At 37.9% G+C, this 23816-nt stretch overlaps 1 protein-coding gene and 1 pseudogene across 1 annotated transcript in view; one reads left to right on the top strand and one right to left on the bottom strand.

The window, feature by feature from the left end:
• The window catches only part of SCP2 (sterol carrier protein 2), a 159946-nt gene that overhangs the window by 117587 nt on the left and 18543 nt on the right, over positions 1-23816 (bottom strand). Inside the window, exons 2-5 of the mRNA XM_049879258.1 lie at positions 18716-18770; positions 9944-10015; positions 6386-6517; positions 3159-3223 (exon numbers count right to left, since the gene is read on the bottom strand). Of these exons, the coding sequence (XP_049735215.1) occupies positions 3159-3223; positions 6386-6517; positions 9944-10015; positions 18716-18770 (324 nt within the window). The remainder of the gene's footprint in view (positions 1-3158; positions 3224-6385; positions 6518-9943; positions 10016-18715; positions 18771-23816) is intronic.
• On the top strand, positions 15780-16545 carry LOC126073229 (developmental pluripotency-associated protein 4-like; annotated as a pseudogene).

Raw genomic sequence — 23816 nt, 5'->3', positions numbered from 1 at the left:
CTCAACAAATTAAAAAGTATTCACATCATAACAAAGTACAGTCTCTGATCACAAGAATTAAAATAGAAATAAGTAACAAAGATATCTGGAAAATGCCTCAACACTTGGAAACTAAGCAATACACTTCTAACTCATGGGTCAAAAAAGAAATCACAACTAAAATTACAAAATAATTTGAATTAAATGAAAACAAAGACACAGCATAACAAAATTTGTGGTATTCTGTTTAAGCCATATTTAGAAAGAAATCTATACCATTAAATGCCCATATTAGAAAAGAATAAAGGTTTAAAATCAGTGACCTAAGCTTCCAACTTAGGAAACTAGAAGAGCAAATTAAATCCAAAGTAGAAGAAAAGAAATGTTAAAGATCAGAGCAAAAAGCAATGAAATATAATAGAGAGAAATCAATGAAAAAAAAGGTGGTCTTTTGAGAAGATTAATAAAACTAATAAACCTTTCAACAAACCTTTAGTCATGGAAAAAAGAGAGAAGGCAAAAATTACCTTCAGAAGAAGAAAAAGGACATGGCTACAGATCCTACTTTAAAGGGATACTAAGGGAATAATATGAACTTTTTGCCAAGAAATTTAACAATTTAGATAAAACGGACAAATTTTTTGAAGGCCACAACTATCAAAGCTCTCAAGAAAAGAATACATAACCTAAATAGTAATATTTACTAAAGAAATTGAACTGGTAGTTAAAAACCTTCCCAAAAGAAACCCTGTATGTATGAGCATTGTGGTGATGCTTTCACAACTCTGTGAATATGCTAAAAAACAATAAAGTATACACTAAATACAGGTGAATTTTTACGGTGTGTGAAATTCATCTCAATAAAGTTGTAAAAGAAAAAAAGAAACCAAAAAATTACCAATTATTTCTATAATAACCTAGACCTACTTATTTTCTAAAACATACAAACGTGATTAAGATCTTCTAGTTTATGGTTAAATGAAAGAGAAGTTATTTATTTGTTTTTACTCTTCTGAATTTTGGAGAACACTGTCTCGATCAAGTAAAAAGTTTCCAGAGTTTAGCTCCATAATCCTATGGCAATGGTGATAACAAGTTTAGAAACAAACAGAAAAGGCCTCAGCCTCAATATTAATCAAAGAAGTACAAATTAAAAAAGCAATGGCATATTACTTCTCCTAACAAACTGTCAAAGATTCAAAAAGAATAATGGACACTGTTGAGAAGGGTATGGAGTAAAACAATAAAACAGGTACTCTCATACACTTCTGGTGAAAACACAAAATACCATAATCTTTCTGATAAAACAAATCATTAAAAGTGTTTTGGTATAAATGGTTAAGCGCTCAACTACCAGCCAAAAGGTTGGCAGTTCAAACCCACCGAGGGGCACATGGGAAGACAGGGCTGGCGATCTGCTTCCGAAAGGTCACAGCCTTGAAAACCCTATGGAGCAAGTTCTACTCTGCACCCATAGGGTTGCCATGAGTCAGAATCGATTAGATGTCAACTAACACAGCATATCAACTAATTGCCAACATATCTTTGACTCAGCAATTCCACTTCTATCCTAGAAATAATTAATGAATTGTTTATAATACTAACAAAAATTTTACTACTACTACTAAATGCTAAAATCCAACCAAACAAAAGAGAACGAAAATTAATAACTTATAATGAAAAAATATTTAAAAACAGTAGTGAAAAATTAAGCCATTTAAATATGGATAAAAATTAATTAATTGGGGGAATTATGGTTATAAAAGAATATACATGCTATAAACTTTGTTAATGTAAAAACAAATAACTAACAAAAATAGGAGTTGGGGAGGGAGTAGAAGGATGTTAAAATGTGCTAATTTCCTCTTCAGAGTAGTTAATAAAAACTGTCTAAAGTTGAAATGTAGTTTTAAAAAATTACTTCAACCTCAAATTTTTCCTGTTTTTCTCCTAGCTGTAAAGGCGTATTTTTGGAAATACTTTTAGTGGTAAAGAAAAATTTTTATGATGTTCAGCAGTTCCTCAGTTGCATTACAGTTTCTTTTTCTTTGGTTAAATTTGAGAAAAATTAAATCGAACACCTTTGTTGAAAATAGTATATAAAATATGATCCTTTTATCTAAAATTATTTCTATCCTTTCATCTAGAAGTACACATATAGAAATGCGTAACATACTGCTCACTAGATCCTAACGATAGTGGAATATTGGGAGAATAGTGGGATATTGGGAGACTTCTTTTTTCTTCTTTATACATTCCCATACTGCTGGAGTTTCTTCATAACCAGCATATATCCTTTTTTCAAAGTAATAAAACCATCATTCTTTAAAAGAAAAAGCTCATATAATTTACTGAATAATACCACTTTGGAATCTATCCTAAGAAAATAATAAAAGTTATGAAAAAAATACTATTGAAATTATGTTTATCATAAAAACCAAAAACCTGTTGCCATCAAGTCAAACTCGACTCATAGCGATCCTATAGTAAAGAGTAGACCTACCCCATAGGGTTTCCAAGGAGTGACTGGTGGTTTCGAACTTCTGACCTTTTTAGCAGCCTAGCTTTTAACTACTGTGTCACCAGGGCTCCGTGTTCATCACTGTATAATTTACAATGATAAGAATAATCTAAACACCCAAAACAGGAGCAACATTAAGTAAACTACAATACAGCCATGTGATAAACTGTAATGCAGTCATCGAAAATTTACTTACAAGTTATTTTTAACATGAAATAATACTAAAATTATAATGTTAAATGACAAATGAGGGATATCAAATTATATGTACAGCATAATCTCAACTATTTTTTTGTTAAATTAGTAAATCATTAATGATGATTGTCATTACAGGTGATTACTTCTTCTCTATTTCTTTCTTTATTCTTCAATTTTCTAGGGCTTTTACAACAAGGAAAATAACATTTTTAAGACAAGCACTCCCATAGCGTAGGCCATGAAAATGTTAAGAAGTAGCTATAAAAATCTGTATATGTTTTCAAACACTTGTGCACATGCATATACACACTCATAAAAGCTTGGCATCTGTCATTCTAAATACCTGGGGATAAAATGCCTACTTTGCCCTTTGCACTGGGAAGTTAAAAGCAACAGTCCTGGTTCTCACCTAACCATTTCTGAGTTATAAAAAGACTAGAATAGACACAGAGACACTTACTTTCATTCCAGCTGCTCCCTTCTCCATCTTCTCAAACCCAAGAGTGAAGACACAATCTGCCACACCTTAAAAGAAAGCTTTTTTAAAAAATCAAATTTCTAGATACCCCAAATAAAATGTCATTAAATACTTGAATTTAAACAAGTATGATAATTTATATGAAATTAAAAACATATAATCCTACAAAATTTTTAATAAGTAAAAAATAGTAGAGAAAAAAATTGATATGCTTCTAGATAAGAAAAATCAAGGTGTTTAATTCTTTTGATTCTCAATATGTTAAATTTTTTATTAATACAGAAATACGTTTCAGTGAGAAACAAACACCTAATTCTGAATTTTAAAATGTTAATTAAAACAAAATGAAAAGGATCAGGATCAAAATCTCAATAGAATGTTTTTGGAAAGAAGGGGCGCCTGTAAGATGATATTAAAGTTCAATTGAAAGAAAAATATAATGGAATTGACAACATTTTTCTTAAAAAAAAAAAAAAAAGATGACAGGAGACACTGGCATTATTAAACAGCAAGACATTATAAAGCGCCAATAATGAGAACACTGGGTAATGGAATAGTAATCAACAATCACCCATCTTTTGTATTTTCGAACTATGTGAAAAACAAAACCCAAACCCATTACTGCCAAGTCTATTCCAACTCATAGCAATCCTACAGGACAGAATAGAACCACCAATCACGGTTTCCAAGGCTGTAAATCTTTTTTTTTTTAAAGAGATCATTCTTTATTGTGTTTAAGTGAAAGTTCATATATCAAGTCAGTCTCCCATACAAAAATTTATATACGGCTCTCCCCGTAATAAGACAGCACACTCTTTCTCTCCACTCTGTATTCCCAGTGTCCATTCAGCCAGCCGGACTCTGTCCCCCTGTGCCTTCTCATCTCCCCTCCAGATAGGACCTTCCCACATAGTCTCATGTGTCTACTTGACCCAAGAAGCTCACTCCTCACCAGTATCATTTTCTATCTTATAGTCCAGTCCAATCGCTGTCTGAAGAGTTGGCTTTGGGAATTTGGGAATGGTTCCTGTCTTGGGCTAATGGAAGGTCTGGGGACCATGACCTCCAGGGTCCTTCTAGTCTCAGTCAGACCATTAAGTCTGGTCTTTTTAAGAGAATTTAAGGTCTGCATCCTACTGTTCTCCTGCTCTCTCAGGGATTCTTTGTTGTGTTCCCTGTCAGGGCAGTCATCGGTTGTAGCCGGGCACCATCTAGTTCGTCCGGTCTCAGGATGATGTAGTCACTGGTTCATGTGGCCCTTTCTATCTCTTGCGCTCATAGTTACCTTGTGTCTTTGGTGTTCTTCATTCTCCTTTGCTCCAGGTGGGTTGAGACCAATTGATGCATCTTAGATGGCCACTTGCTACCATTTAAGACCCCAGACACCATTCACCGAAGTGGAATGCAGAATGTTACCTTAATAGATTTTATCATGCCAATTGACCTAGATGTCCCTTGAAACCACGGTCCCCAGACCCCCACCCCTGCTACGCTGGCCTTTGAAGCATTCGGCTTATTCAGGACACTTACTTGCTTTTGGTTTAGTCCAGTTGTGCCGACTTCTACTGTATTCTGTGTTGTCTTTCCCTTCATCTAAAATAGTTCTTGTCTACTATCTAATTAGTCAATACCCCTCTCCCTCCTTCCCTCCCTCCCCATCCTCATAACCACCAAAGAATATTTTCTTCTGTGTTTAAACTATTTCTTGCATTCTTATAATAGCAGTCTCATACAATATTTGTCCTTTTGCAACTAATTTCACTCAGCATAATAAGGCTATAAATCTTTATGGAAGCAGACTTTTTCCCACAGAACAACTGGTGGTTTAAGCCGCCAACCTTCCAGTTAACAGCTAAGAGTTTAACCACTGTGCCACCAAGGTTCCTTGAGCTATATAAATGTATTACCTATTCTAAAAATAATAATAAATTTAACTGAAAAATGTTAATGATGGCATAAAAGAAGGCTTAATAACATGGGAAATGTTCAGTAGTAAAGTGAGAAAAGCAGGTTACAAAAAGTATATATACTAGAATTCTATTTCAAGAGAAAATTGTTATGTACACATATTCACACATATACATATATACTGAAAGACAAACACCAAAATCAGTGGAACAGAATAGAGGGCCTAAAAAAAATCCTGGAATATTTGAAAATATGATATATACCCAAAAGAACTGAAAACATATGGCCACAAAAGAAATTGTACACAAATGTTCATAGCAGCATTATTCATAACAGCCAAAAAGTGGAAATAACCCAAATGTTCATCAACTGAAAAACAGATAAAATGTGGTATATCCATACAATGAAATATTATTTGGGCATAAAAAGGAATAAAGTACTGATACATGGTACAACATGGATGACCTTTGAAAACATTATGTTAAGAGAAAGAAGCCAGATACAAAATTGTATGATTCCACTTATATTGTTCAGAATAAGTAAATTCCTAGAGTCAGAAAGTAGATTAGTAGTTGACAGGGGCTAGAAGGAAGGGAGAATGGACAGTGACTGCTAATAGGTATGGGGTTTCTTTTGGGGATGATGAAAATGTTCTAAAATTGGATGTGGTAACGGTTACACAACTCTCTGACTATACTAAAAACCAATGAACTGTACATTTTAAAGGGGTGAATCTTATGGTATGTGAATTGTATCTCAATAAACCTGTGATTTCTTAAAAAGATGGACTGAATTGGGTCCTGCCAAAAAATGTGCTGAACTCCTGGCCTTTGTACCTATGAATGTGATCCTATTTGGAAATAGGGTTTTCTTTTATTGTGTTAATGAGGTCATAGCAGTTTAGGGTGGATCCTAAACGTAATCATTTCTAAGTTATAAAAAGACGAGAATAGACACAGAGACACACACAGTGAGAAGACGGACAGCATGGATGGCTTGTCTACAAGCAAAGGAATGCCAAGGATCGCCTGCAGAAGCCAGAAACAAGGAGAGAGGCTCACAGAAGGAATCGACGTGGCCCAGGACCCGACCTGGACATTCTACTACTAGAACTGTGAGAAAATTAATTTCTGTTCGTCAGCGCTACCCACCTCTGGTTATTCTGTTAAGGCAGCACTAGTTAACTAAGACAAGAAATATATTATAAAGAAATCCGTCCGATGACTATGTGGAAAAATGATTAAAAGGGGACAATGACCCTACATTTATTTAAATACACTAAACAAATAAGCACTCCTCACCTCCCTGAACCAGCTGCCGGCCAACGAACAAAGCAGTAGAACCAGTGGAACAGTTATTGTTGACATTGATTATAGGAATTCCAGTCAGTCCCAAACTGTGATAGATAGCCCTCTGCCCACAGGTAGAATCACCTGTATAGAAAGGAAACAAAAATTTTTAATACCCATAGCCCAGGAATTATGGAGCTGCACTGCAACATAATACTCCATTATGGTTTTCTCAGTCTTATACCTTTGCCTAGCATACAACATGGGCAGGACAATAAATACACTATTGACATCTTATGCAGAAACAGTTTTAGCATTAAGCATCAATTACTCTGCAAATAAAAAAATTCTCAAGTCATAAAATATACGTGAATTTTTTTATTTTTATTTTTATATAATTTTATTTACTTTGCTGTTGCTGTCAAGACTATACACAATAAAACATACACCAATTCAACAGTTTTACATTCTTCGAGTTGTGTAACCATTCTCACCCTCCTTTTCTGAGTTACCCCTCCCCCATTAACATAAATTCACTGCTCCCTAAGGTTCGTATCTAATCTTACAAGTTGCTGTTATCAATATGATCCCATATAGATAGATCTTAAAGGAGCACAATTCTTTACTAGTTAAAATATTGCTTGGTGTTAAGAAGACTTCAGGGGTTATTTTGGGCTTAAGTTTTGAAGATTATCTTAGGGCAAGAGTTTCAACAGTCAACCTTCATGACCCCAGGAAGTCTTAAGTCCATGAGAATTTGTAATTCTGTTCTACATTTTCCCCTTTTTGATCAGGATTCTTCTATGGAATCTCTCATGAAAATGTTCAGTAATGGTAGCCAGGCACCATCCAGTTCTTCTGGTCTCATGCCAAAGGAGACAGTTGTTCATGGAGGCAATTAGCCACACACACAGAGGTAAGATAACAGAGAAATGACCAGGTAATAGCAAACAATGCAATCTGTCTAGGACTACATGAAAAAGGAAGCAATATTTCGTTGACTGTCAGACATAAATCTTTAAAACTTTGCCAATTGATTATTTAAAAGGCCCTGATTTTCTTTTCATATAAAGATTCCACAATTTCAAAAATTGTAAAAGATCGTATGTGGCAGGGCATTCCAAGAAAATGGTGCTCTGAGTTGAGCACACTTCTGACTCCCTCTTCCAAGCAACATGACCACCAAGTAAGACACGCTGAAGCAGTATGACAGGAATATCTGGAGGGACAGGCTCTCTAGGGGTCTTCAGGAAAAATAGCAGGGTTCAGGATCTCCATTTCAACAAATATATTTTGCATTCCTTTGACCCAGTAAATTTCCCTTCTAGAATACTCTTGCTCTCTTGAGACCTCAAGGAAATAATCATGGATATGAACAAGATTCATCTATAGCAATGTTTGCTGCAACTTTTTATAAAACCTAAAAATTAGAAATAACTTAAAATTTCCAAGAACAGGATACCATTACTACAACTAAATAAACTGCAGTAGATCCACAAGACGAGAATATCATGCAATCATCAAAAATGCTATAAAACACTGTAGCATTATTAAGCATAACAGTCAAAAAAGGCAAACAGCTCAAGTATTCAACAAATGAATGAATTAACACAATGTGGTATATACATACAATGGAATATTAATCAGTCATAAAGAGAAATGAAGTTTTCTTTATGCTACAACATCAAAGAATCTTGAAAACGTTAAACCCACTGCCGTCGAGTCAATTCTGACTCATAGCAACTCTACAGGACAGAGTAGAACCGCCCCATAGAGCTTCCAAGGAGCGCCTAGCGGATTCGAACTGCTGACCTCTTAGTTAACAGCCGTAGCACTTAACCACTACGCCACCAGGGTTTCCAAAAAAAAAAAATAATGAAAACATTATGCTGAATAAAATAAGTCAGATAGAAAAAGACAAATATCGTACAATCCCAGTTACATGAAATATCAAAAATAGGCAAATGCATAGAGATAAGCTTATTAGTGGTTACCAGGGACAGGTGGTGGGACAGATTGGGAGGTATTGCTTAAGAGATACTGAGTTTCTGTTGGGGGTGATATAAAACTTTTGGAAATGGTAGTGGGGATGGTTGTACAACATGGTGAATATAATTAACATCATTGAATTGTATACTTAAAAATGGTTAAAATTGCAAAAGCTTTTTTTATATATATACACACATCACTATTTTTTAAATGTTGTAAAAAGACTCAGGACATCCACTAAAAGGAGACGGGCTAAACAAATTATCACACATCTATACAGTGGTACACTATGCTGTCATTTAAAAAAAGAAAAGAAAAAAAAGACCAAGGTGAATAGTCATCAAGAATAATTAAAAAAAAAAAAAGGATACGAAATAGTGTGTATGTTATGTGACAATTTATGTAACAAAAGGGGAAGAGAGAAATTACACATCCACATGGACTGGCTTGTACATGCATGAATTTCCTCTGGACAGATACACTAGAATTTGGGAAAACTGCTTGTCTATAGGGAGGGAGCCACAAGACAGGGAGACAGGAGTAAGAGTGAGACTTTCCACTATACAATCACCCATCTTTTGTATTTTTGAACCATGTAAATGTATCATCTATTCCAAAAATAATAAAAAACTTAATTGAAAAGTGTTAATGATGGCATAAAAGGCGGCTTAATTAATGACACAGGAAATGTTCAACAGTAAAATGAGAAAAGCCGTTTACAAAAAAGAACATATACTAGGACCCTATTTTCTTTAAGAGAAACTTGTGCATACATAGTCACACACATATACATACACTGAAGGATATATATCAAAAAACTAATGGTGGTAATCTCTAGATAATGGGATTACAGGCAATTTATTTCTCCTTGTGCTTTTCTGTGTTTTCCTTTTTTTAAAAAACAATCGTTATGTTATTTTTCTAATCAGAAAAAGTCTAATGAAAAAAATTTATTACAGAAAAGTTAATAAATATATATTTTAAGATAACAAAGAACAAAAATTTATCTCCTGAACAGTAATTATCGTTACATGGTAGAACTATAGGTAATTTCTTCTTTTTTAAAGATATTAAAAATGTTTTTAAATTTATCTCCTATTTTGACAATAATGACAAACTAAACTAGGCTGCCACATAAGGGAAATTGTGAACCATGGGTTTTGAGAGTCCTGAGGTTCGAAAATTAAAATTCATAAATACCTGTGTTGTTTACGTAGCTGCTTCTAGATTTAGGTGAATAATTTTTAGAACACACCTACTCCTTGCTTATCGACTATCTCGTTATCCAACATTTCACAATTATGAAGATATCAAAAAATCAACTACCCAGCTATTTTGCACATTAATGACATACGTCTGAGAGTAACAAACGCTGAGGTATGAGGCAACAGTAATGCTGGCTGTGATGGTTAAGGTTATGTGTCACCTTGGCTGGGCCATGATTCTCAGTGGTTTGGCAGTTACATAATGATGTAGTCAGTCATCCTTCATTTTTGCATAATGCCGATTTCTGCATAATGACCTGGTCTTTAGAACCTAACCTTGTCGATGAGGAGTGGGTGCATATTGTTTACCACATACCGTAAACATATCCAACACATGCCTGTTCCACAGATGAATAAGGGATCTGTGCATCAGCTAAAGCCTTCTGGCCTATAAAAACAAAAGAATTTTATCAAAAAGTGCTCTAAGTATTTGCTTTAAACCAAAACCAAACCAAACCCAGTGCCGTCAAGTTGATTCCGACTCATAGCGACCCTACAGGACAGAACAGAACTGCCCCATAGAGTTTCCAAGGAGTGCCTGGCAGATTTGAACTGCCGCCCCTTTAGTTAGCAGCCGTAGCACTTAACCACTACACCACCAGGGTTTCCAGTATTTGCTTTAAGTGGGTAGAAATTAAGTTTAGCATTTTCCCAGCATAAATCTATCTCTATATAGTCTATGTCCAACTCAAATGCCAAATTGTTCATCAAATCATACCAAAGGTTTCTTTTCAGGGCTAATCATTTCTTCCTCTGTGCTACTGCCACAGTTTTCCATGCCTCCTTTCTGATACTTACCACTTTTTGTCCTTACTGTACACTAACTATGTGGTTGCTGTTAGCTGCTGAGGAGTCAATTCCAACTCATGGCGACCCCATGTGTGCAGAGTAGAACTGCTCCATTGGGTTTTCAAGGCTGTGACCTTTTGGAAGGAGATCACTGGGCCTATCTTCCAAGGCCTCTCTGGATGGGTTTCAATCACCCACCTCCAGGCTAACAGTTGAGTGCTTAACCATTTATGCCACCCAGGGATCCCTACATCTAACTATAAACATATTAAACCTCCTAAACGGCAAGGCCCTTGTCTTACTCCTCTGTGTCTCTGCCACACACGGAGGGGGCAAAATGAATTAGAATCAGGGGAAGGAAAAGAGAGAGAAGAGTGGGAGTACTAATGTGCTCATCTCACAAAGCCAGGATCAAGAAATCATTCTGTCTATAGACCAAGAAATGGAGCTTTAAGCATGGATGTGTAAGTGACTATGCCTAGTGGGGGAACTTAGACAAATTACGTGAGTATACCAGGAACAAGAGGAAAGTGGAGATTGGAGAGGTGTGAGCTAAATCCTCATCTACCACACGAAGATGCAAATAGATAATGTCTAAAACTGATTAGGAAACCCTGGTGGCATAGTGGTTAGGTGCTACAGCTGCTAACCAAAAGGTCAGCAGTTCGAATCCACCAGGTGCTCCTCGGAAACCTAACACTGTACACCTAACTATGTTGTTGCTGTTAGTTGCTAAGGAGTCAATTCCAACTCAGTCAATGGGCAGTTCTACTCTGTCCTATAGGGTCACTGTGAGTCAGAATCAACTCAGTGGCAATGGGTTTGGTTTTTGGTTTTTTAAAACTGACTCAAAAACCGGAATAAGTGTAGTGGAATAAGCATTTAGAGATATGGAGATAACCATTCAAAGGACTAAAGCCAAAACAGTTTTTAAAACCTCTGCATAGGGTTTTCCTAGCTGTAATCTTCATGGAAGCAACTCACCAGGTCTTTCTCTCACAGAGCTACAGGATGGCTTTGAACCGCCAACCTTTAGGTTAGCAGCTAATCACAAACCGCTTATGCCACATAGGTTTGGGAATTATAATGAGTTCTGTACTCACTGTTTTTAACCATATGAATGTATTACTCTAATTTTTTTTTAATTTATGAAGATATATAATCGACTATGGGATTGGTTTGGTCAGACTATGAGTTATCTTTTCCTGCTTAGCGTATGAGCAAAAAAATAAATGTTTTACTCATAGTAATATGGGTGCAATTATGATAAAATGAGCATTCTCATATGCTGCTAATGAGAATTAAAAAGTAGAAACACTCTGAAAAATAATTTGACAAGACCCTTAAAAATGTATACTGATTTAATGATTCTACTTCTAGGCTCTGTCCTCAAAAATGATCAGAGATGAGAAAAAATATTTATTTAGCAAGAGGTTCATTACAATTCTTCTAAAATACAAAGAAGTTGTGAACAACCTAAATGTCCAACAAAAATTATGGTATAGATATATAATATTGTGTAACAATTAAAATTTTTTTTCAAACAATTTTAAGTGACAAGAGAAATACTGATGATAAAATAAGAAGTTTAAGAAAGTAGCCCACAGAAAGAACTATATATAGTGCCTGGCTACCACTACAGACCACTCTAACCAGCAATACAATAGAAAGGTCCAATTAGAATGGGAGAAAAATTTAGAATAAAACTCAAATTCATAAAAAAAAAAAAAGACCAGAACTACTGGACTGATAGACTTGAAGAACCCCTAAGACTATCGCCCTAAGACACCCTTTTAACCTGGAACGTCATGAAGCCACTTCTGGAGGTCACCTTTCAGCCAAATAATACATCCACCTATAACATAAACAGTAACGCCTGTGAGGAACGTGCTCCTTAGAACAATCAACTATGTAAGACCAGACACGCAGCATTTGCCCAAAAGAAAGGATGAGAAGGCAAGGAGGGGCAGGGGAACTGGAAGGATGGAAACAGGGAAGGCAGGGTGAAAATGGGGAGACTGCTGACATATTGCGGGGATAGCAACCAATGTCACAGAACAATCTGTGTACGAATTGTTGAATGGGAAACTAATTTGCTGGGTAAATTTTCACTTAAAACATAATAAAATGTTAAAAAAACTACATATAGTATATGATCCCACGGGGCAATAGGGAAACAGAATATACCAAAATGTTAATAATAGCGAGGTTTGGGTAGGAGGATTATGTTTTTATCATTATACAATTCTGTGTTTCAATAAAACACATGCACTGCTCTTATAATCAGGGGGAAAGAATGAGTTTTTTTAAAAATTTAAGGTTTAGCCTGTGCTCTGCCCCTTCTCAGCTGCTAACCAAGACATCGATGGTTCGAATCCACCAGCTGCTCCATGGAAGAAAGACATGGCAGTCTGCTTCCATGAAGATAAAACCCATTGCTGTCGAGTCCATTCCAATTCATAACAACCCTACAGGACAGAGTAGAACTCCCCCATAGGGTTTCCAAGGAGCACTTGGTGGATTTGAACTGCTGACCTTTTGGTTAGTAGCTGGACTTTTAACCACTACATCACCAAGGCCCCTCCATGAAGACTACAGCCTTGGAAACCCTATGGGGCAGTTCCACTGTCCTATAGGGTCACTATGTGTCAGAATTGACTAGACGGCAATGGGTTTGGGCTTTTTTGTTTGTTTCTTCCCCTCCTCTAGATGCCAACCGCACATTGTACCTCATGGTCTCACACTGTCTTAATGTGTGAATTTGCTTTATTTTTCCTACTAAATAATAAGAGCCTAGAAATATCATACCTCTTTGGATACGCCCAGCACCCACGATGCATTCAGTAATAAACATTTGTTGAACATTTTCTCCTAACATCAGGTTTTCTGCATATACTTCAGATTAAAATAATTATTAATAAAAGTGTTAAACAGATGAGAGGACAAAAGTACAGAACTTAACTACCTAAAATGATTTCAAAGTGTTACATGGTGTTACTGGACCACTCAACTGAGCATCATCTGTATTTAGGCACAAAGGCCTTTCTGAGGGAATGGAGGACAGAAGAATGTGTGAAGAGTAGAAGTCTCTGAACAATGGAAGTAAGAGATATAATGCTCCCCTCCATTCTACACATTTAGAAAATATGGGAAAGAAAATGGTAGAAGTCTCTTCTCTAACCAGTGTGAAGAAGCAGAGGGTAAGACTTCTGGATCTACCAGCAAATCTACTCCGAGAAACCGACTGCCCTGCCTCAGCACCAGTCTATGAATGAGTCCAGAGACAGCAGAGTGCAAGATCATTTACAGAATTTCAGGGGTTTTTCTTCCTCCCAAGTTGTGCCTGAACAAACGTTGAACTAAATGTAAATGAGGTAGTCTGAAGGTGCTTTGGGTGAGATATGAGTGGGGTCACCCTTTTACACTTCTCATTTCTCTACATAATTAAAACCAAGGGGTATTTTTTAAGAGCAAAGCTAAGTTTTAAAATGTTTATTCTACATAAAAGTTTCTTTATTAAATAGTTTATTTTCCTAATGTTGATTGCAAAAGAAGGGAATATTAATTAGTAAGCTGAGTTATTCAAGCTGGGTTTCTTGCTACTAGTTAATTCCCACATTTAGTTTCAAATTTCATAACCTCAATGTTACTGTTTTAAAATAAAAAATTATATTTACATATGAAGAAAGTAACCTCAAACTTCTTAATTAAATAAAAGAAATGGAACAAAAATATAAAATATATAGAATGTACTTATTAAAGCATCTCCCACTTCAGAAAATATGGGGATTATGTAGCCAACAACACAAAAGATGAACATTAAATGAAAAGTATCAACCCTGAGAACCAACAGCAGTTAGTCAAATTTCCTTTACCTTCCTTTTTCCAGGGCAGAGATGCTCTGATTCCCTGTATGTTGTTAGTTGATGTGAAGTCGATTCCGACTCATGGTGATCCCATGTGTGCAGAATAGAACTACTCTAGGGTTTTCAAGGTTGTAACCTTTTGGAAGCAGACTGCCAGGCCTGTCTCTAGAAGAGCCTCTGGGTAGATTCAAACTCCCAACCTCTCACCTAGTAGTTGAGCACTCAACTGTTTGTACCACCCAGAGACTCCCGAATCCCTGTAGGTTTTGTTAGGTGCCGTTGAGTCAATTTCGACTCACAGGGACCCCATGTGACTGCGCAGAACTGCTCCATAGTGTTTCCTAGGCTGTAATCTTTACAGAAGCAGATCACCACTTCTGCAGAGCCGCTGGGTGAGTTCAAACCACAAACCTTCCACCAGAGCTCCTTCAATTCCCTGTATAACCAAAACCAAACCGAACTCATTGCTGTCAAGTGGATTTCAACTCATAGCAATCCTATAGGACAGAGTAGAACTGCCCCAATAGGGTTTCTAAGAAGCAGCTGGTAGTTAGCAGCCATAGCTCTTAACCAACAAAATCTAAATATATGTGTACTGGAGAAAAGCTGTAAAGTCCAGTGAATAACCACAATAACTCTTTTTGGATTGCTTGGCAATGAGCTAGCAGGGATGAGGGAGCTTCCCTGGATGAAGGCCATGTCTAAGCACTTCCCACAAGACCAAGAAGCTCCTAAGGTCTCCATGTGTTGGGAAATTGGTATTTCCCAGCACTGTCCTAAAAAACTGGCACCAAAGCTTAGATTGCTTGGCCTTAAGTTTAAAACATCTATTTCCACCATGCAAAGAAGTTCTCATGCTTGTTCTCTTAAGAGAAAGAGAGGGAAAGAAGGACAGAGAGAGAATGAACAATGGAAGATGGGATCTTCTGGTGGAATCATATCCACGGTTTAGCCAGCTGCGGTCTGGCCAAGTGTGTGTCTCTGAAGATACCTGGAGAACAAGAACCCACACACTGTGGACTCTTCTCTCTTTCCATTCCCAGACTACACTAAGTGATGCTCACTGGTGTTCGTCCAAGCCCTTTGCTCATCAGCACTAACACTCGCTAGAGTAAACAATAACAAATTGCATCACCTCATCTACTCACATGAACTAGTGTTGGAGCCCCTGGGTGGCACAAAAGGTTAATGAACTTGCTGCTAATCACAAGGTTGGTGGTTGGAGTCCACCCAGAGGTGCCTCAGAACAAAGGCCCGGGATCTACTTCTGAAAAAACCACCACAGAAAACTCTACAGAGAAGGGTTTTCTTTTTTATCAACCTCAATTTTCTGACTATAGAAAATGCAAAAGGCAAGGAGACTGGACATTAAGGTGATATATACCCAGAGGAGGATCTGCGCTGCCAGGGAATTTCAATTACTGTCTTTCTGGTGCCTTACAACATTAGCTATGTTAAGGCAGGTAATGTGTGCGGTGGGTTAGACGCCACAGAGGAATGACTGACTGGAATCTTTCCCAGTGGAACTCCACAGAGAAGCTAGGGGAAGAATATGTGACTCTCAAATGTGACCCCATGTCAGCAGAAACTGAACAGTGGGCTGCTAACAAACCAAGCACATCAGCTTTACTGAAAATCTCGGCTAAGGTGACCAAATGAAAAAGAACTATTAAAGAAGAAAAAGCTTCCTGTTCACAAGAGAACGCACAATGCAATGACAACTAAAAACCTTGCAAGAAGATTCCAATTCTTCCATCACCTTCTAAACTGCCACCAGTTAACCGGGTTCACTGAGACGTTGTGCAGGCCTGGTGCCATCAATTAAAGCTGAGCACCAAAGGCCAGAAATTAGATGCATATAAGCGACTCTGTGAATATGCTTACCCAAATCAAAAAAATATTCCTGCCACAGCAAAGGATGCCAAGATTCAGGCACAGTTTAAAAGAAAATCAAGTATGGACAAGGGGAAAACACCTCTAGAGAGTGCTGAGAGAATGAAGATGTGTTCTGAGGAGACTGATCCTCCTGAAGTGGCTTCTCTCCCTGAGGAAGGGGCACTTGCCCTTGTATCTACTCTCCTGGAGGGAGTTAATATGGTTGTGGTGATGACTTCAGTCTGTGTTGGCCTCCTGGACAAGAACTGCAGGCAGGGCTAGGAAGGTGGAGACAGTGGAATCACCACAAAAGGCCGACGGTGTCAAGTGGTGTGTGGTGCGTGGGAGAAGTCTCCCTGCAAACACAGATGGTTGGTGTGATGGTTAAGATTGTGTGTCCACTTGGCTGGGCCATGATTCTCAGTGTTTTGGCAGTTGTAAAATGTTATGATCACTTTCCTGTTGAAATCTGATATGTGATCACCCCCATGATGGAATCTGCTGAGTGGTACTGGCAGGAGTGGGGCCTGTGGCAGCTCACCACAGCCTCGGCCTTCATCCCTCTGCCTTCCGCAGTCTACTTCCTTTTCCTGCTTGCCTTGCAAAGGTTGTTGGCTTGTTCTGGAACCAGCAGCTGTCTCTTGTTTGACCTCTGGTTCTTGGGACTTGAGCTAGCAGCTTACCTGTCCATCTTGGGATTCGCAGATCTTAACGGCCTGCAAGGAAGAGTCCTGCTTCCCGACCTGCCTATCTTGGGTTCCCCATCCCCTGCAGCTGACTCAGGAGAAACCTTGAGGTCTTGCCTGCCAACCTTGGGGATTCCTCGACTGTCACAACCTGTGAGCAGGATCCCTGTTCCCCAACCTGCTCATCTTGGGTTCACCAGCTTCTGCGGCTCCATGAATTCAGAAAGGACTCTATCTTGATCCAAGGACTTGGGATGTTCCAACCCCTACAATTGCATGAGCTGTTTCCTTAATATAAATCTCTCTGTATATATTCATACGCATTGCTGGTTTTGCTTTTCTAGAGAACCCAGCCTAAGACAGTTGGGTTCAACTGCAGTTCATGCTGGACAAGTCTGGGTCCCTAAAAAACTGGGGAGAGTGTTCTCGTCTTCTTACCTGCCTGCAATTTTCCACCTCCACATCTGGAGGACAATATGTTGTACTGCAAATGTGTTTAGAGGAACAAAGTGTAAATGAAAAGCCTTCAATGAGAAGAGAATACCTGGGAAAGGAGCATTTCCACGACAGCAATTAGTAACTGAAAGGTTACCACAATGGACTCCATGGCACTACCAACAGCTGAGCTTCAGTCCACATCCTCCCATGTGCCTGCTGACAGCACGCACAGACTGAGAAGACTGCAGGTGTTAGTTACCCTTGGCGATCTGGAGCCCCCTCTCCCAACTTTGCTTGCAGCTTGCTGGGTTGGGGATACAGAAGACACTGATGTTTAAAACTGGAAAGACTTTTCACAAACTACCGTTCATTCCAGCTAATAAAGTGAAAAAAACAGTCTATACTACCAAAGTTTTCTTACCCTCATACTTCAGAGTATAAATGGCTTCAGCAGCTCTTTTAAGTGGGAAGCTCTTTAGCTGGGCATTGTGAAGAACTGAGTGAAGAGATAAAATCACTGAAGTTTCCTTCTGTGCTAGATTTTTCTCCTAGAATATTGACTGACTTTAGGAGCTGCTCCTTTTTAAGTTTAGTGACTTCAAACTTGAATATTTAAGCCAAAGGAAAGCAGTTATTCTCTTCCTCACAAAACAAAATATGATCCTTAATGTAGAAAACATTTTTCTGAGATTTCTGTGATTTGGCTCCAGGATCAAGACAGGGCCCTTCCCCAGCGTTATTTTCACTTGTAGCTGTTTTGTGTATTTCTGCTATTTAAAAAGTTTAAGGTTTCCTCCCAATCATAAACACAATATATTGACTTTAATTGTATGTGTAAAATAACTCATCCACTATATTTAGGGGGCCATATGACATGCAAATTATTAAATTAGATAATGTTCTCAATTCAATAGGATTAAACAAACAAACAAAAAAACTTTATGGAGCTCAGCTCAACTCTGACACATATGGTGTCATCATGAGTCAGAGTCCGTGACAGTAACTGATAGCCTAGTGATAGAAAAGAATCCTCCATTTTGGCTCGGTGAAGAGAAATTATATATAGTATTTAACACAATTTGAACGTAATTATCTCCTTTCCAAGAAAGGAAGACATTAATTTTGTTGAAACTCCAGAGGTGAACATACTATACAATCATCCCTTTAATAGCCCTACTTTTGTCTACCACAGATTCCTTTACTGTTCCGACAAACATGTGGATAGCACATAAAAACACAGGCTGTTGTCCGCTCTGGCTATTACATGCTAAGAACTCCCATACTCTTTCCTCTCTCACCTTTCTAGTGAGGCACTGGGTTCTTTTTCCTTGACTGGACTCCACTTTGTGGTTGCCAAGGCTGCTCCATTCATGAAATTAAGACAGACCATATAACAGACTGTGAATGTTCAAAGATCTAAATGTTCTACATTACCTGCTTCTTTTGCCAAGTCAGGATAGTCTCTTGAATTATCTCCAGGCTTCACAAACTAGAAATATAGAAACAGATAATAAATAGGAACAAGTATAGTTAGAGTTTTCATAGCTGAGCATCACAGAAATCCATTCTTCTATTCATTCAAACAGAAACATACTGAGTCTGTGTATATTCTCAGCAACAACAACCAAAAATATAATTAAAAAAAAAATCAAGTACCTATCATGTTCCCAGACTCTGATGATGATCACGGTAATAACAGTAATAATAAAAAAGTCTTTGCCCTCAAAGAGCTTCCAGTCTAACAGAAAACAATTACAGTATAGTGACTAAAGTACAGAACGATTTGGGAGAGACAACTATCCACCCTTGGAGGGAGGACAAGAAAGGCTTCCCAGAGGAATCGATATTTAAACTAAGTCCTTACGGAAGTGGAGTCAGGCAAATGAAAGAGAAGGAAATCTAGAGTAAAGGCCAGGACATGCGAAAATATGGCATGACCCAGAAACTGCAAATAATTTGATATGGCAGAGGTTGAAGAGCAAAGTGGCAAGTGGCAAGTGATAAGGACAGAAGAGTAACTTAGAACCAAGAAATGGAAACAACTAACATTTACAGGGCGCTTGTTGTGTTTGGAAACCCTGGTGGTATAGTGGTTAAGTGCTATGGCTGCTAACCAAAAGGTCGGCAGTTCCCAGGTGCTCCTTGGAAACTCTATGGAACAATATTACTATGACTTGGAATTGACTCGACGGCAACAGGTTTTGTTTTGTTTTGTTTTCTGCTATGTGTTATGTATTGTACTCAGCACTTTGTACACGTTAACACATTTAATCCTCACAACAACCCTAAGGAGTGGGTACTATTATTACCACGTTACCGATAAGAAACTGGGGCACAGAGAGATTAAGTAACTTGCCCAGGTCACACAGCTAAAAAGTGGTGATCGATGAGATGAAGTACAGTGGTTTGCTAGTCAGTGGTCATGCCAAAGAGAAATAGCTTTCAAATTTTCTTTTGCGTGCAATCCACAAGATAGGTTTTACAACATAACCCAGTATAAAAAAGTATTTACATATATAAATACATAACTGAAGGAAAAAGTTCACTGAATAGTGATCCTTGTTATACTGATAAATACTTTCTATTCTATTTCTTTTTCTTTTCTTTTTTTTTTTTTACTGCTAGAAGCAACCTTCTAAATTGATTTCACTATCCAAAAACGGGTCACAGGAGGCCTGACGGCACAGTGGTTAAGAGCTCATCTGCTAACCACAGGGACGGCAGTTGGAATCTACCAGCCGCTCCTGAAGGAAGCCCTATGGGGCAGTTCTACTCTCTCCTATAAGGTTGCTATGAGTTGGAGTCGACTTAAGGGCAATGGCTTTGGCTTTTTGGGTTTAATGGGTCAATAAAACCACAGTTGGAAACACTATGTAGGCCTGACTCAAATGCCACATTCATTGCACAGTGCCAAAATACAACTCAGGAACTGAACCAAAACAAAACGTTTATCATGTGCTCCTCTCTCTGATCCATCCCTACTCTTCTCCATAAATCCTTCACAATTCCCCAATGCAGCATCCAAAAGATGCCTACTCTCCCCTACTTTTCAATTCACCAACTACACTTAGAACATTTCTAAAAAGTACTTACTAGCCAAAGAGAGTGCTGAGCTAGGCCCCAAGAAGTAATAAACATGCATAATGATTAAATTATTATCTATACAATGAAATAACTGCACTTTCACATTTCATACTGAAATCAGGGCCATTTTTAAAAGGCTAGTCAAGCAAATAAACATGTACTAAATTACTCCTTCAAAATTAAAAGGAAGTTTAGGTGGGAACTACCAAATGTCTGCTAACAGTAGATTGGATAAATGTGACTGTTCATACAATGGACTATTTTAAATAAACGAGAATGAACAAACTATAATTACACATAAAATTATGGGTGAATCTCACAAACATAATGTCGAACCACATAAGCCAGAACTAATCTATGGAGTTAAAGGCCAGAAGTCAGGATAATTTGAACCCTTTGGGGGCAAGGAACCACTGACAAGGGGAGCACAGGGGGGCTGCTGAGGTGCTAGTAATGTTCTGTTTCTTGATCTGGGGGTTTGTTACATGATCATATTTGAGAATTCATTTTGTGAGAATTCATACAGCTGTACTCATATGGTTTATATGTTTTTTAATTTTTATTTTTTAATCAAAGAAATGCCAAAACAAAAAAAAAGGCTTAAAATAAAAGCAGCAATCCTGCTTCACTACTCCCCACTGCTAGACTTTTACTTTCTCCTGAAACATTCACTTTCAATTCTTTTAGGTATTTCTTCCTGTATAAATTGCCATGTTTCCAAGTATTCTTTTTTTTTAATTGTGCTTTAAGGGAAAGTTTACAAATCCAGTCTGTCATACAAAAACTTATACCGACCTTACCATGTTCTCCTAGCTGCTCTCCCCCTAATAAGACAGCACACTCCTCCTCTCCACCCTGTATTTGCCATGTCCATTCAGCCAAGTCCTGTCCCCTTCTGCCTTCTCATCACCCCTCCAGATAGGAGCTGCCCACATAGTCTCATGTGTCTACTTGAGCCGAGAGGCTCACTCCTCACCAGTATCATTTTGTCTTATAGTCTAGTCCAATCCCTGTCTGAAGAGTTGGCTTCGGAAATGGTTCCTGCCTTGGGCTAACAGGAGGTCTGGGGACCATGACCTCCAGGGTCCTTCTACTCTCAGTCAGACCATTAAGTCTGGTCTTTCTGCGAAAATCTGAGGTCTGCATCCCACTGTTCTCCTCCTCCATCAGGGATTCTCTGTTGTGTTCCCTATCAGGGCTGTCATTGGTTGTAGCCAGGCACCATCTAGTTCTTCCAGTCTCAGGCTGCTGCAGTCTTTGGTTTATGTGACCCTTTCTGTCCCTTGGGCTCATATTTTCCTTGTGTCTTTGGTGTTCTTCATTCTCCTTTGCTCCAGGTGGGTTGAGACCAATTGATGCGTCTTAAATGGCCATTCGCTAGAGTTTAAGACCCCAGGACCCCCTCACCAAAGTGGGATGCAGAATTTTTAATACATTTTGTTATGCCAACTGACCTAGATGTCCCCTGAAACCATGGTCCCCAGAACCCATTCTGGCCTTTGAAGCATTCAGTTTATTCAGGAAACTTCTTTGCTTTTGGTTTAGTCCAGTTGTGCTGACCTCTCCTGTATTGTGTGTTATCTTTCCCTTCTAAAATAGTTCTTATCTACTATCTAATTAGTGAATACCCCTCTTCCTCCCTCCCGACCACCATAACCATCAAAGAATATTTTCTTCTCTGTTTAAACTATTTCTTGAGTTTTTATAATAGTGATCTCATACAATATTTGTCCTTTTGCAACTGACTAATTTCACTCAGCATAATGCCTTCCAGATTCCTCCATGTTATGAGATGTTTCATGGATTCATTTTTGTTCTTAATCGTTGTGTAGTATTCCATTGTGAGAATATACCATAATTTATTTATCCATTCATCCAATGATGGACAACTTGGTGGCTTCCATCTTTTTGCTATTGTAAACAGTGCTGCAATGAACATGGGTGTTCATATATCTGTTCATGTAACGGCTCTTATTTCTCTAGGATATATTCCAAGGAGTGGGATTGCTGGATTGTATGGTAGTTTTATTTCTACCTTTTTAAAGAAGCGCCAAATCGATTTCCAAAGTGGTGGTACCATTTTATATTCCCACCACCAGTATATAAGTGTTCCAGTTTTTCCACAACCTCTCCAACATTTATTACTTTGTGCTTTTTGGATTAATGTCAGCCTTGTTGGAGTGAGGCGGAATCTCACTGTAGTTTTGATTTGCAATTCTCTAGTGGCTAATTGTCATGAGCATTTCTGCATGTATCTGTTAGCCGCCTGAAGTGTCTGTCCATATCCTTTGCCCATTTTTTAATTGTGCTGTCTTTTTGTTGTTGAGTTCTTGCAGTATCATGTAAATTTTAGAGATCAGACTCTGATCGGATTTGTCGTACCCAAACACTTTTTCCCAGTCTGTATGTAATCTTTTTACTCTTTTGTTAAAGTCTTTGGATGTGAGTAAGTGTTTGATTTTTAGGAGCTCCCAGTTACCTAGTTTCTCTTCTGGTGTCTGCACACTGTCAGTAATGTTTTGTATACTGTTTATGCCATGTATTAGGGCTCCTAGTATTGTCCCTATTTTTTCTTCCATGATCTTTATTGTTTTAGATTTTATATTTAGGTCTTTGATCCATTTTGAGTTAGTTTTTGTGCATGGTATGAAGTATAGATCTTGTTTCATTTTTTTGCAGATGGATATCCAGGTATGCCAGCACCATTTTTTTAAAGAGACTGTCTTTTCCCCATTTAATGGACTTTGGGCCTTTATCAAATATCAGCTGCTCATATGTGGATGGATTCATGTCTGCATTCTTAATTCTCTTCCATTGGTCTATATATCTGCTGTTGGAGCATACCATGCTGTTTTGACTACTGTGACAGTGTAACAGATTCTAAAATCAGGAAGTGTGGGGCCTCCCACTTTGTTCTTCTTTTTCAGTAATGCTTTACTTATCTGGAGCCTCCTTCCTTTCCATATGAAGTTGGTGATTTGTTTCTCCATCTCATTAAAAAATGTCATTGGAATTTGGATTGGGATTGCATTGGATCTATAGATCACTTTGAGTAGAATGGACATTTTTACCATGTTGAGCCTTCCTATCCATGAGCAAGGTATACTTTTTCACTTATGTAGTTCCCTTGCAGTAGTGCTTGTAGTTTGCTCTGTATAGGTCTTTTACGTCTCTGGTTAGATTTATTCCTAAGTATTTTATCTTCTGGGTGGCTATTGTAAATGGTACTGATTTGGTGATTTCCTCTTCAACTTTCTCTTTGTTGGTGTAGAGTAATGCAACTGATTTTTGTATATTTATCTGGTATCTTGATGCTCTGCTGAACTCTTCCATTAGTTTCAGTAGTTTTCTTGAGAATTATTTAGGGTTTTCTGTGTACAAGATCATCTGATCTGCAAATAGAGATTTTTACTTCTTCCTTTACCAATTTGGACGCCTTTTCTTTCTTTTT

This window comes from Elephas maximus, chromosome 3 (assembly GCF_024166365.1).
Source record: "Elephas maximus indicus isolate mEleMax1 chromosome 3, mEleMax1 primary haplotype, whole genome shotgun sequence".
NCBI lineage: Eukaryota > Metazoa > Chordata > Mammalia > Proboscidea > Elephantidae > Elephas > Elephas maximus.
This window is presented reverse-complemented; position numbering and strand designations above follow the sequence as displayed.